Source organism: Tachysurus fulvidraco, chromosome 9, assembly GCF_022655615.1.
Source record: "Tachysurus fulvidraco isolate hzauxx_2018 chromosome 9, HZAU_PFXX_2.0, whole genome shotgun sequence".
NCBI lineage: Eukaryota > Metazoa > Chordata > Actinopteri > Siluriformes > Bagridae > Tachysurus > Tachysurus fulvidraco.
Window position 1 is genome coordinate 27189807 of NC_062526.1, and position 15000 is coordinate 27204806.

At 39.9% G+C, this 15000-nt stretch overlaps 1 protein-coding gene across 2 annotated transcripts in view; it reads right to left on the reverse strand.

Moving 5' to 3' along the window:
• Positions 1-1735: 1735 nt before the first annotated feature.
• Positions 1736-15000, reverse strand: part of lin28b (lin-28 homolog B (C. elegans)) — a 21207-nt gene continuing 7942 nt past the window's right edge. Inside the window, exons 3-5 of one of the 2 annotated variants that reach the window (XR_007143861.1) lie at positions 11088-11275; positions 5317-8237; positions 1736-5203 (exon numbers count right to left, since the gene is read on the reverse strand). Coding sequence is in view for 1 of the 2 variants with exons in the window: in XM_027171156.2 (XP_027026957.2) it covers positions 8003-8237; positions 11088-11275 (423 nt within the window). In the remaining variant the exon portion in view is untranslated. Of the gene's footprint in view, positions 8238-11087; positions 11276-15000 lie in introns of both variants that reach the window. The other variant, XM_027171156.2, reaches the window with a different exon arrangement.

A 15000-nucleotide genomic window follows, 5' to 3' on the forward strand; every position in this document is an offset into this window, starting at 1 on the left:
TGTGTGTGTGTGTGTGTGTGTGTGTGTGTGTGTGTGTGTGTGTGTGTGTGTGTGTGTGTGTGTGTGTGTGTTCAGTAACACTGTGTGTGTGTGTGTGTGTTCAGTAACACTGTGTGTGTGTGTGTGTGTGTGTGTTCAGTAACACTGTGTGTGTGTGTGTGTGTGTGTGTGTGTGTGTGTGTGTGTGTGTGTGTGTGTGTGTGTGTGTTCATGTGACTGATGGATTCAATGCTCTCACGTTAAAAGCCAGTTAATTAACTCTTCATTTATTTTCCATCTTGTTGCTTCACGTCACTTTCTCTGATTAATACGCTGCTGAATATTCATCAGGATCCTGAATGACTAAACATTAAAACTCCTTTTCATGCCTTGTTGTTTACACGTGTTGCTTTTCAGTTGGGGGGGAAATCAGCGCACACTTCAGACGTGAAAACACGACACGTGTCACTGGGACAATTTACACTGGGGCAGGAAAACGCTCCAAATAAAGTAGTGGTCTGTTTGTAATCACACCTGCTTTCCTTACCCACACACTCTCTTCATTCATGTTCTCACATCACACACACACACACACACACACACACACACACACACACACACACACACACACACACACACACACACACTTCAGGTAGAACTGTTCATTAGTATATTAATTGAACCAGGTGTATTTGGAGTTAAGAAAACACTAAAATGGATGAACTGAAACATAAACAGGGGGCACGGTGGCTTAGTGGTTAGCACGTTCGCCTCACACCTCCAGGGTTGGGGGTTCGATTCCCGCCTCCACCTTGTGTGTGTGGAGTTTGCATGTTCTCCCCGTGCCTCGGGGGTTTCCTCCGGGTACTCCGGTTTCCTCCCCCGGTCCAAAGACATGCATGGTAGGTTGATTGGCATCTCTGGAAAATTGTCCGTAGTGTGTGAGTGAATGAGAGTGTGTGTGTGCCCTGTGATGGGTTGGCACTCCGTCCAGGGTGTATCCTGCCTCGATGCCCGATGACGCCTGAGATAGGCACAGGCTCCCCGTGACCCGAGAAGTTCGGATGAGCGGTAGAAAATGAATGAATGAATGAATGAAACGTAAACACTGCCACCTGGTGGACTATTTCTGCCAATACAGAGCTTCAAGACGCTACACAGACTGCCATTAAAATTTTTTTTTGTTTTTTTTTACACTTTGTTTAAACGGAGTTAAAGACTATTGGGATTAAATGAGGAGTAAAGACCAGTGAGCTTCAAAGATCCAGTCAGATGTAGATGTTTCAGACATCTCTAAGGGCACTATTTTAATCTGCAATTTAACAATTTATCACATTTAAACTATATCAATACAGAAAAAAAAACCTCATTCAACAACTTTCAAGATTCTTATTTTACACAATGCTGTCATTTTTATGTAGATATAAAGTTGTGATTATTAAATAAACTAAACTAAACTATATTTGAGATTTTTTCCTCTGGTAAAGGGTTAAATAACCACTTTATTTGTTTACATTTATTTTCTGTTTCCTATTTTTTAGATTTACAATTCTAGAGGTGACCTTGGCCTTGATTTTTAAATTTTGTGAACAGAATTTTCTTTAAAAAAAAAAAAATTAGCCCAATCTGCATAAACTAAACTTTAATATTGTGTACAAATAACTAAACAAAGTAAATGTTTGAAATACAAAATGAATGTCATTAAAAAAAAAAATCTAGAAACATGGAGCTACAATCTACTATTTAATAAATATATTCCTTACAAACTTGGTGAAAGAGTCGTGAGTGAGAACTGTGATCAGGATTCTGTAAATAAATAAATAAATAAATAAATAAATAAATAAATAAATAAAAACAGTGTGATTCGTTGGCGGTTCAACTGGAGACTCATGAACGACTCGATACTGAAGATGTTCATGTTGATATAGCAGGTTTAATTTCATTCATCAAACGTAATACAGTCAAAACTCCAAAGATTCACAGACCAAATAATGAGGATACAATGAGGGATATGATATAATAACAGCCAAAAAAAATATATACGTATTTAATAGGAACAAGAGTTAAAGCCTACAGTGAGTTCATTCCAATTTCAGAGCATTAAGAAGGCCTAAGAGTTCAGCTATCACTGAGTTAATTAGGTTTAATATGGTATACGGCCTAAAATACATCTTCAGCCAGGTCTAAATGTTTTCATTTAAAATAAAAAATAGCCCAAATTCCATTTTGACTTTTGTGAAGCAGGATTATCAACTTTTACTCCAGAAATCCCTCAAGGCTTTTAACACAGCTGCCTTCATGACTTCATGAGGGTTTTAAAATGGAGGGAAATAACTTCATATGTATTTAAAATAAAGACACAGTTTGATTTTTATGTTCAAGTGTTAGAATGGAAACGTTCTGTTCTCTCTCTCCGAATGTAGCTGAGCTTTCACCCCACTGATGAGCAGTAACATGGAGAGATGTTCACATCTCACCCGCTAGCAGATTAGCACTGTTTAAGACATTTTGCTGCCTGTGAGTTGCTTTAGTGATGCAGTTTGTACCAGAACTAAACTGCTCTTCACGAGCTTCACTTGTGTCGCGGCTGACTGACTACATTCGCTGTTAATTGCAACAATCTGTACGTTGAATTTAGAGCCAGCCATTTTCACTCTCAATCTCAGGATCGTTGATGGGTTTTGGAACATATTTCAAAATAAATCCAGAAACCAAAATAGTGAACTTGACATTTAGGCTCAAAAAAAAAAAAAAAAAAAAAACCCTAAGAAGGTACAGTCAAAAAAAAAAATCATAGCTGTAATATAAACCATAGGTTGATTTTCCAGGCTGATGATAAAGTCTGAAAATCTGGATGATTTATTGCATTAACGCTCTTCTGTCCTCAACACGTCAGTAGTTCTTCCTCTGAAACGTAACACCGACGTATTTCAGGTCCTCCTCTCAAAAAAAAAAAAAAAAACATGCTTCTCCACATATCCCCATAATCTATTAAAACAATAAACTCCTCTGTTAAGACATCGTTAATACGGTGGATCTTTTAGAATAGCGTCGGTTTCCCTACAATTTGTTACAGAGTCAGTCGATCGATCGGTTCGTCTTTAAATATAATCAACCGTGTGACTAAAAACAAGCAAAAATAACCAAAAGACTCAGAGGTACAGATAAACGCATAAATAATAATATTAATAATAATAATAATAATAATAATAATAATAATAATAATAATGTAAATCATGATAAGAGATTAGGCAGTTAGCATGATTCATGGTAAACACTGTGTAGCGGCACATACCTACCCACTGATTTTTAAGTATTGATGCGAGACAGTTTACAACAAACTAACGGCCATATCCCAGAATTCCCAGGATGGTTCAACATTCTTTTAAAGGCGGCTTTATAACGATACAACTTCATTCCTGGCAATGAGAACAGGCACTCCAGTGACAAAAAAATAAAATAAAAATAAAAGACTTCTGTTCTTCCTGAAGCTTCCCTTCCTCCTTCCTCCACCTTCAGTGTGATTAATACTTACATATCTAAAGAAAACCGTTCGATCAGAGACCTTATCGTTACAGATCTGACTGGTGTCCAGCTAGTCACAGTCCCATGAAGGACGATCGCCGTAAACCCACTTCGAGCTTCGTGAAGCTGGACATTCACTTCAGGGCCAAATTACACACACACTTTCTAGCAAACCCGTTGGTGTCGGAAATGACAACAAGACTGACAATCGTAGCACTAGCAGAAGTTTGTGGTGTCTCCAGTTATTGAGCTAGCCATGTACATGTAATAGTGTCACTAGTCAAGATATTAGCTGGCGAGTTTCATGAATATTTCATCAAAGCGTTTCATTCTTTCAACAAACACAATCAATTTTCATGATAGCTAAATAGCTTTTGTTTAGATACTTTTTGTGATAAGACGAAAGTCAAGATCTGACATGGCTACAGTTAATCCTAACTGCTTAATGTCATTTTAGCTTGCCGCATTAAATTAAACTGAAGAATATTTGGGTTTGTTGTGCTACGATTAGCTATGTTCTTCTCGTGGAGATCGCTCTTCAAACAAACATTACATTCCATCAGCACATTTGCCAGACTTTTGCCAGATTTGACTAGGATTTTTGTTAAGACCGGAAGCTCAAAGACAACCAAATGTACCAAAGTATCTAGTGAAAGCTAGATAACAGCCAGCTAGACCGTAGGACTGTACTCAGTTAGCTAGCTAGCTTAAACATCGACTTTAGATAGCTGCTATAGTCAAGTGAGAGAGAAATGCCGAATCAAATTGCCTCTTCCTTTAAAAGTTGTGACCAAACGTACCACAGCATCTAGCGAAATCTTGCGATGTTAGCAGCTAGCTCGAATGCGGATCTATAAATAGTTAGCTCGCTAGCTTAAATCCAAAGCGTCAGGACATTTAAGCAAGCTAGCTTACCGATGTTATCCTCTAGACTCCTGCTAACTAGTCAACAAAGCTAAAGGCTCAACAATCGGGTGATAGAGGAAAAGTACCCAAACATTTATAAATGTGAAATAAGGAATAATTAATTGTGTTCATGTTGTGATTGATCTATGTGCATATTTAAAACTTCTTGTTGAAGCTGTTGTGGCCGAATTATTAGAAACAAACGGGTGCGGAAACCCTCGCCTACAGCTCGATGACGTTAGCATGACGTTAGCATGATTTTTATGTAAAATATTGTTTTCTCGCAAAGTTCTTTCATGGTCTTTTTTTTTTTTAACATGCTTGTAGTGCATGTCCAGCTTTACACGCGAACCCACAGCAGATCGTCTAAAGACATGTTCTATATCCCAATAGCCTGATAATCAGGAAATAAACCGGCGCTCAGTCTGGTTTCCTCTCAGCCGCCTCACACCAGCCCTGATGAGGAACACAGGAAATGAGGTAGGCTTTTGCTGTAAACAAATGTATTACCGTCCAAATAAAACATTCAGATATGACACAAAAAAAACTAAGAAGCGAAAACCTCATGAAATAACAACAGGCAATTTGAACAAAAGACCAAACGAAAACAAACAACCAGCTTGCTAAGGCATGATGATGTAGAACTCCGAGGTAGTTTAACAGCATACGTGTTGTACTGCATGTGAAGGAAACGTAACAGTGAGGAGGTTTAGTGTTGGAGAAAACACCGCCGTCTTTCCCATGAGGATACGTCAGTCCAATCGCTCCATCTGTTCCCTGAGAGTTGTTCATCCTGAGAGGAATTGTGGGTAAAAAATACGATGTATCAGAAAAATGTTCTCTCTCTCTCTCTCTTTCTCTCTCTCACTCATATTGTGTTTGTCTGTTTGTCACTGAGTATAGGACCTGCGGTTTGCTTGGTATTGGTGGTGAAATTTGATGTAGATCCTCCGCACTCTGAATGACCGCAACACTGCCGGCATCTTTGGTACACACCTCTATACCAAAATAGAGTTTATGTAGCGTTTAAAAACAAACCCGCTGCGTATACCGTATTCTCCTCCAAGAGTTTTTTTTTTCTTTACAAAGACCGAAAGCTATTTCGAGCTAGCTTTTAGTTATAAAGTCTGACCTGACAAGACATGTCCTTCCTGTGTATCAATTAGCAGTTAGCTAAAACCAAGAGTTGATGAAATTTAGCCAGCTAGCTTAAATGAAACAGCTTCACGTTTAAAATATCTAACTATTAGTACTGCTAGGCACTAGCTAGCTAAACTAGCAGCTATTTAGAGCTTAGAACTATAATGTCATGGCACATCATGGTGTCTTTTTTTTTTTGTAATACGCCGTCAGTTGAAATCTTCCTAGTTAACTAATCTAAGCTACAGGTCTTGTATGAGAATGTCATGGAAATCCGTGGTTTTACTCCTAGCCTGTTAGCGCTGCTATATGCTGGATTTCTTCAAGTGATCGTTAGTGAGCCTTTTAAACTAAGGTTTCTGTTGATATGTTAGCACAAAGCTAACACTAGTGTACTCAAAAAAACTAATTTAAAAAAAATAATAAATTCGCGTGTGTGTTATATTTCAGAAAATACGGTATACGGTGCGTAACTGGTTGATTTGTCGACACACAAGGTTTAAAAAAAATAAAAGGAAACATTTTTTCCGCAACCGGCTACGAGTTTCACATTCAGTTTGGTCAGAGGAGAGACACCGCAGTCAAACAGGGTTTTTTGTTTTTGTTTGTTTTTTTTGCGCAGTTCAAGTGATTATGAAAAGCAGCACTGTCTCTGCATGAGTGAACACACACACGCACACACACACACACACACACACACACAGTTAGCGATGATGAGGCAGAGTTCCTCTGTGTGAATAATATGAATATTAAAGCGGCGGTAAATAACCGAGGCTCCTCCACACGCTTGATAACAGTCCAGCTAGAAAAAGCTACTTCATGTTCGAGATCCTAAAGGCGGAGAGTTCACTGAGGAAAAGATTCCAGGTGCAATCGGCAATAATCTGGCGGTCCGATCGAGCGGTCAGAAGAACCGTTAGCGTTAGCGTCTGTGGCTAAAGTCACAAAACTACTCTGTGTGTTTAGGCCTCCGGTCCACAAAAACATCACACTTCTCTGTGTCACTGAAAAGTACTGTTTTCAAAAAAAAAATTTGATAAAAAAATACAAATAAAAAAGTCAAATAAAAAGTAAGAGAAAAAGAGAAATTTGAACATTTTTTGGTTTTCAGGTGGACCAGAAAAACGGGTTTTGTTGTGGTGTGAATGTGCTTGTTTGTTCACTTGTGCTTATTGTGGTACTATTTCATTTCGCGTCAATTTCTCGCACGTTAGCATTAATAAGATCGCCGAGCGACTCTTCTGTCTGCTGATACGCACCACATGATGAGCACAGACTTAGATTAGATTTGTGCAAAGTATTGCTGATTGTTGTGGCGATTGCATTTGCGCAGTTGTTGATATTTGCTGCTCATTATGCGCGCCGTTTGCGTTATGTACCTCTGTATGATGTCGCTGTGGTATTCCACCTAACAGTTGATGCACTCTTGTAAAGGCTGAATATTCGAAAAAATACTTTTCAAAAACAGACCCAAATTTTTTAGCTAAATCCGTATACATGTGGAGAGGCTACGATAATCAGATGTTAGCTAGCTAGCGGACTAAAAATCGCTAACTAGCGTAGAGTAACTTCGATGGTTAATAACAGTTCAGGTACAAACGTTGACATCCAAAAATATTTTTTGGAGAAAAGAACCGTCGTGAAAAGCTTTCTGTGATGAAGCTCGAGCGTTTTCAGGTTGTAGCTGTAAAGTGAAGAGAACCGTGGGCTCGTAGAAAAACGTTCGTGCGTCACGCGAGTTCCAAATTGGCGGAAAAGATTTTGTATGTCGTATAAGAAGGAACGATGAAGCGTTATTATGTTTTGTCCCATTTGTCAAAACGACATAAATTATATAAAAGGCAGAGATTCTGGGGATGAGCATCTGATCTGTTCTCCTCGACTTGGCTCAACTTGGTTATGACTAAAAGGTCTGTAGCTGCGGTGTTAGCATTAGCATTAGCATTAGGGTGAAGTCGATGTGTTTGATCAGCCTGGCTCTTCAAAGTGGAATGATTTGTTTGCCTTTGATCGAATGTTGATTAAAAAAAGGGGGAAAACAAAAAAAAAAGTTTGATTGTACCTTTATGATCTAGCGGCCTTCAGAATCGATCGAAATTAGCAGCTTGAAGACTTCGTGAGGTTTATGTGATGATGACTATGAATTTGGATTCACATTCACTTCAGTGTCTCACAGCACATCTCTCACACACACACACACACACACACACAGCTACCCCCTGATAACCTGTGCCATAGTTGCATAGAAGGTAAATCAGTCAGGGTCCTAACACACACATACACACACACACACACACACACACACACACACACACACACACACACGGCTGCTGCCGTAGCTGCGCAGGAAGTGAAAACCTCCCTTGTTCCTCGAACGTGTGAGGTAGACTATGCTGATTCCAGGCTCTCTCAGAGTGAGGTCGGAGGTCAGAGTTCAGAGGCGAGTCTGCAGTCAGTCTCGGGACAGCCTCCAGTGCTGAGAAGTGGGAGGCGTGTCCTCTGGAGATGAAGAGTGGGCGTCGTCTCGGGACTGCCGGGGGTCCTGAGAGCTGCAGGGGGATGGCGCCCCCCGGTGGGGACACTGGGCCACCATGTGACTCACGCTCTGACAGTAGTGGCATTTCTTTGGCTGAGGTGGCAGACTGCACTCTTTAGCATGGTGGTCCAGACCTCCACAGTTATAACACCTACACACACACACACACACACACACACACACACACACACACACACACACACACACACACAAGAACAGTGAGAAGGAATTAAAGCTAGTCACAAATCCCAGCATTTCTTATGTAAAGAAAAAGCAGTGGATGCGGCCTGTAATGAGATGTTCCTATGTCTGCACTTTGAGCCCCTGTGCAAGGCCTTTAACCCTCCCTGCTTTAGGGTCTCTGCATCACGGCTGAACCTGCCCTCTTCCTGGAATGTATATGTGACAAAACTAGAGTCTGCTTCATCTTCCTTAACATCATGACAACCGGTTTCTCAGTAACAAGTGGGTTTTCAGGTTATTTAGGTGTTCCTGCTTGTTTATAGCTGTGACAACTGTGAGTAAATGTTCAGTGGATTATCACACAACATTAAAGGTAAGTGTATTAATGTCTATGTGAACCTTATAAACACAGAATATGTCACTTAATAATAAACACACAGTTGCATTAGTGTAAGAGGAACAAACCCCTTCATGGTGTACAGCTAGAAGGAAAACATAACCTCCGTGTTGTCAGTAGTTGATTATTGTCCTGTTATATCGTGTTGCTTATCTGTAATATTATTATATTATTATAATATTCTATAACAATATTTTAACATCAACTATGTCATGTAGGAATTTATTCCCAATACCGAAATGTCAGATCCAAGAGTGATGATCTGATCCTCGGTCAAACGTCACGAACGTAAACCAAAAGCATTTCTGTCCCTATATGCGTTACCATGGAGCCTGTGGTTGCCACGGCAGTGACATCATCGGCTATGTCCAAATATAGAACGGACTCTGTTGCCTCTTTTCCACCGGAAAGAACCGGGTGCTGGTTCAGAGCTAGCGCTGGTGCTGGTTCAAAGTTGGTTCCAATGGCGAACCTTCTAAGAACCGGTTTGCCTTTCCACCGGCTAGAGAGCCATCACAGCGCAGAGTGTGACGTCACTGTATACGTGTCACGTGTCCCAGCGACGTTAGCGCAGCAGCGGCAAACACAAACACAACAACAATGGCGGATGTTGCTTTACTGTTAATGCTCATGGCTTTGTGAACCTACATCGGCATCCAAACGCGGCGAATAAAACGTGTACGTGCGGCTCCATGTAATCTGTATAAACGGAGGTTGTAATCGATAAAGTACATAACATTATTTTATCGTTAACACAGAAAAAAGTCAGCCTTAGCATGTAGCTACCTACTATCATGTGTGCTGATAATGTATCATATCACGGTAAAGTAAAAGTGTATTAAACATTAGTATACTTAAGGTACATTATCAAATGCGCTAACAGTAGCCCCGCCCACAGCCCCGCCCACAGCTCCTGACGCAAGCGGTTCTTAAGTCTAGACCAGCAACGTTTTGGTGCTATTTAAAAACCACTTTTCCTGGTTCGGAGCCGGTGCTTTGGCGGTCGAGACAGAAAGAACTGGTTCTAAATTAGGCTCCGAACCTGCACTCGAACTGCCTCGGTGGAAAAGGGGCATGTGCGTGTGTGTATAGCACATGTGTGTTTTCATGCAGTTGTGTTGTATGAACCTCTGTATGAACTTCAGTGAGAACAACACCAGTTATAAATAATTATAAATAAGTACAAAACTTTTACCCCTGAAACCTTTTTATCCTGGACTGGTTTGTTTTTGTCTGTATTACTGATCAGCGGCGTGTTGAAAGTGTGATGCAGTAAGTGTGCGTGTCCTGTAGGGGGTAGTGCAGGATTAACAGTGTAACAGCTCAGCGGTCACACTGCACTGATCCGTTACTGTTAGTGTAATAGTCAGAAATCTGGAGCGGAGAAACTCCAGAGACACGACTTTAACCTGCAGACCGACACTTTCGCTCGGGCGTGAGGCAGAACCCACACACACACACACACACACACACACACACCCACACACACACACACACCTGTGTGTTATTGAAACACTGTTATTAATCTCCATAATGTCTTTATTCACCCCCTTTACTCATCAGCTACAACTACATACACAAGCTGTTATTATTATGTTGTTATTATTATTACTACACTTGAGATCTATAATGTACGGTACAAGAACGCAAGAGCGAGAGAAAACACGAAGCATCGACTCCCACTGCTTGTCTATTTATGGACAGGTTCAGTGTCTCTCTCTCACACACACACACACACACACACACACACAGATGCCATACTGAGTTCTAGGCTTCTGATTCACAGCCTCATCACATCAAACTGAATCACCTCACATCTCCTGCAGCGCAACTGAAACGGCTTTTACACACACACACACACACACACACACACACACACACACACACACACACACACTGCACTATTCTACACAATTCTACACATTCACAAATTAACCTGAACTGATTATTAAAATTGTTTAAATTAACATTGTTAAAAAAAACAAAAAATGTTAATTTTTTATTTTTTAAATTTTCACACTTTTTTAGAAGGTAAACAAATTTGTGTTCTACTAAAGGTCAACACAATCTGAATGGACCACTGTACACACACACAAATACACACACACGCACAAATACACACACACACACACTGACAAATATTCAACTATTAGTTGTTTCACTATCACCATAGCAACCAACATCGCACCGTGAACTCAATCGGTGACCAAAACGATTAAACAATTGTTTGTATGAATGTTGTGTATGATCATAAAAAAAAAAAAAAAAAAAAACACAAACACAAACACATTAAAAGCTATTACAATTGGACCCTAAAACATGTACACTATTATACTATCATACATGCTGTGGTTAGAAAATATCCAGGAAGAGTTAATGATGCCTGGTAACTACATATCCCACAATGCTCTGCAGACTCACCGGTCTCCCTTTGGTTTGCGTTTTGGGGGCATGGCCTTTCCTTTGGGGCGTCGTTCGCTGCCGGAGCAGGGTCCACCCCCGGGCCCCGTTACCCTGAGCGACTCCAACCCTTTACTGGACCTTTTAAAGGTGAACTCCACCTGCTCGCCTTCCCTCAGGCTCCGGAAGCCCTCCATCACCAGTTTACTCTGTAAAACACACACACACACTTATTTTAATTATTATTATTATTATTAACCAGTAAATTTATAGTGTAACTGGAGTTTGATTAAAATCTTTAATATAACATTATTTACTTTTTACACATTTTACCTTTTACTTTCTACACAATCGCTAGGGTTAGGGTTAGCGTGGGGGGGGGGTAGTTAACTGATTAGACTAGTTATTAACTAATAACTAAGTCTCATTTCTCAGAGTCAATCGTAATGTCAAACAACAACCTTGTGGTAAACAAACAAATGAAATGATGCTGTAAGTAAAAAAAGAAGTAAACTGAGGGATGGAGAGAATTATATCTGTTCAGTTATAGAGAGATAATCCACTGTGATATAATCTAATCTGATTATTTTCCCTTCACAGCGCATCAACTGCTTCCTTCCTGTTTTATTCTACTGGTTTCTGCAGAGGTTCTGTTCATCTCTCTCTTCGTCAGTTCCTGTTCCCACTTATGTTAGAGTAGTTGGAAGCTCCCTCACCATCACCATCGCCAGGCTTTACTTATTCTCTCGCTTTCATTTCCTTAAAGAAACCAAGGCAGCTTGATGTGTCCATCAGAAAGGACAATTGTTTCTCTGGCACTGGAGGCTCCTTCCGTAAATGTCACTATATCTACGCTATTTGTTTGTTTGTATTTTTTTTTTTTTAAATCGTTGAGCATCCGCCTGTGAACAAATGGTTAAGATCAACGTGTCAGAGCTGCTGTTAAAATGGATCGCGTACTCATTAAACACTCACACGCAGTCGGCGGAATGATAAAGAAAGATAATGAAGATGACAAATAAAGAGACCTAATATTTTCTAGGTCACGTTGCCGTGACGACACAAAGACGGAATTAACCGAAGCCATGCTGCTACATCATGATCGCTAGACCAGACTCGTGAGCCGTGAGCGGCTTCTTCACAGCTCTCATGGCCCAGCGTTCGCTTCGTCCCGAGCTTGACGTAAATATCTAAATTACTCTGAAATCATCTTTACACAAAGAGGAGGAAAAGATGGATTGAGTAAAAGGCGGCGTTAACTCCTGGCCTTCCCCCGGGTGGTATCTTTATTCACAAATGTATTTCTCTCACGTCTTATTGAAGTGAAGTGAATAGGGACGTGTGAGGAGAAGAATGAAGCGATACGCTCACGTCAGCTTCATCATGCTAACGCACGTCAACCGGATTATTCCGGTAAAGTGGCTTAAACAGCGCTGAAGTAGTGAGTAAAGCAGCGCTGGAGACTAGAGTACAGTCTGATTCTCTCTCTCTCTCACAAACACACACACACACACACACACAGAGCTGCTGTTATAGAGAACTATACTGTTGTGTGTGTGTGTGTGTGTGTGTGTGTGTGTGGTATACAGGAAAGAATTACACACTAAATTATTATTATCTCTCTGTATATCTCTCTCCCCATCGCTTTCAGTCAGTTTCTCTCTGTCTCTCTCTTGTTGTTTGTCTCTCTCCCTCTCTTTCTTTCTCTCTGTCTGTCTCTCTCTTGTTGTCTGTCTGTCTCTCTCTCTCTCTGTCTGATTGTCTCTCTCTCTTTCTTTCTCTCTGTCGGTCTCTCTCTCCCTCTTGTTGTCTCTCTCTCTCTCTCTCTGTTTGTCTCTCTCTTTCTTTCTCTCTGTCTGTCTCTCTCTTGTTGTCTGTCTGTTTGTCTCTCTCTTTCTCTCTCTCTTGTTGTCTGTCTGTCTGTCTCTCTCTGTCTGTCTGTCTCTCTCTTGTCTGTCTCGCTCTCTCTCTCTTGTTGTCTGTCTGTCTGTCTCTCTCTTGTTGTCTGTCTGTCTCTCTCTCTCTCTCTGTCTGTCTCTTTCTCTCTGTCTGTCTGTCTGTCTCTCTCTCATTAATAGGTGTCGGTGTGGTATAAAAGTCACAGCAAAGGGGAATTACAGGTGTGGCTTCACTTAAAACACAGGAAGAAGAAGCAACAGCAGCAAGTGAAAAAATAAAAGACTCCAAAACTCCAAACCCAACACTAGAACCCTGCTCCAGAAGATTACATCCTTCCCACTAACCTTTGACCCTTTCCCCACCCCCTTATCCTCTCTACTAAAGTGCTTTCTCACTCTCAAAACACATACACACCGTTTGTCAGGGTCCAAATTAGCTCACTGTGTGGGTTATTACACACACGCACACACACACACACACACACACACACACACACACTCACACACACACACACACACACACACACACTCACAGCATTTGATCTTCCAGCACACTCTTTATCAATCACAACTCACCGTCAGCTGCAGCCGGATATGAACTCTGCACTGGGTTTAGTGTGTGTGTGTGTGTGTGTGTGTGTGTGTGTATCAGCTTGCAGTTTATTTCCTCAGTTGTCTTTATGATCTCGGTTAAGCTGAAACTTCAAGAACTCTTTACAGACTACCTTTTGCGTGCACAAACGCAAACACACTTTCCAGACAAACACTTGCTCGGAAATCAAATTCACTCGGCTACAACTTTGCGGATGTTTTTCGAACGATGATTACAAACGTTTTTTTTTTCCGACTAGCGGGTGTAGCGTTTTTTTGTTGCTCCGCGTGTAAAAACAATTTTTAAAACTATCTAGCGTCTTCATCTTGTTTCAAGTTTGGGATTTCGTTCGGAAAAGTCAAGGTGAACGAATTCGGAGTTAGAAATTGTTCAATCACCGAGTATTTTATTCGTAGATTATGGTGTCATTATTGTGTTTAGCTGAGAAATGAAACCTGATATAAAAACGTCACCTGAATTCGTTTAATTATTTAGAGTTAGCTTCAAACAATAGCTTGAACAAATCTATTCATTTTAACGAGAAACCTCCCCTAAACATTTCCTGCTATGTTTCAGAATAAAAACAGAGAAAAGTACAAAGTTAGTTAGTTAGTTAGTTAGTAATGTAGCTAACGGTTTCTCCTAATCAGATGTAAGATCGGCAAACATGAAAACCTTTCCATCAGTGAGACCCCAGTTTTGTGCTGCTTATTTTACACCTTTCACGTTTTACAGAGATAAGAAACACCGACTTACCGCGGCACAGTTTTATTTATAGCAGCAGTTAGAAAATAATGTCGAAAAAATTCATTCTCTTTTTTTAACATATCAAAGAAACGGTTCGACTTTTTTCCCAGTGCGTAGATTTTATAGTATTTTAAGGAATCATTTGTCTTTAAAAAAAATTTAACTAATTAATATGAATCAAATCTATATGATAGAATTGTGCAAAAATAAATAAATAAATGTCTGTCATACTGCAATTATTTCATTACTAAATTACATGAAAACAATCCAAACGATTTTCCCTATCTGACGTTTAAAGCTCTGGTTTCTTGATTTTTTTTTTCTCTTTAACTCTAATTAAAAGTTTAGAATTGGTTTCATTCAGAAAATGATTAAAATAATACCAATAAAACCTTCCGTAATTACAATCACATTAAAACGTATTACTTACAAACACAAAGGCTGGAACTAAAGATTCGAATCTGCAGTTAATCCCAAACCGTTTCCACGTGTTTCGACTAAGAAATCGTTATTTTTATTCAGATATAAAATACTTTTTTTGTTGTTGTTTTTTTTGTATTATGTTTTACGGCTCAAGTCTGTCACCTTTACTGTAACTTTACAATCGTCAGGAAACAGATTTTCAATTTGTTCATCTTTTTTCTTCAACGTTTTATTTAATTATCTGAGGTCCTATTTGTTAGCAGATTAAAAATCA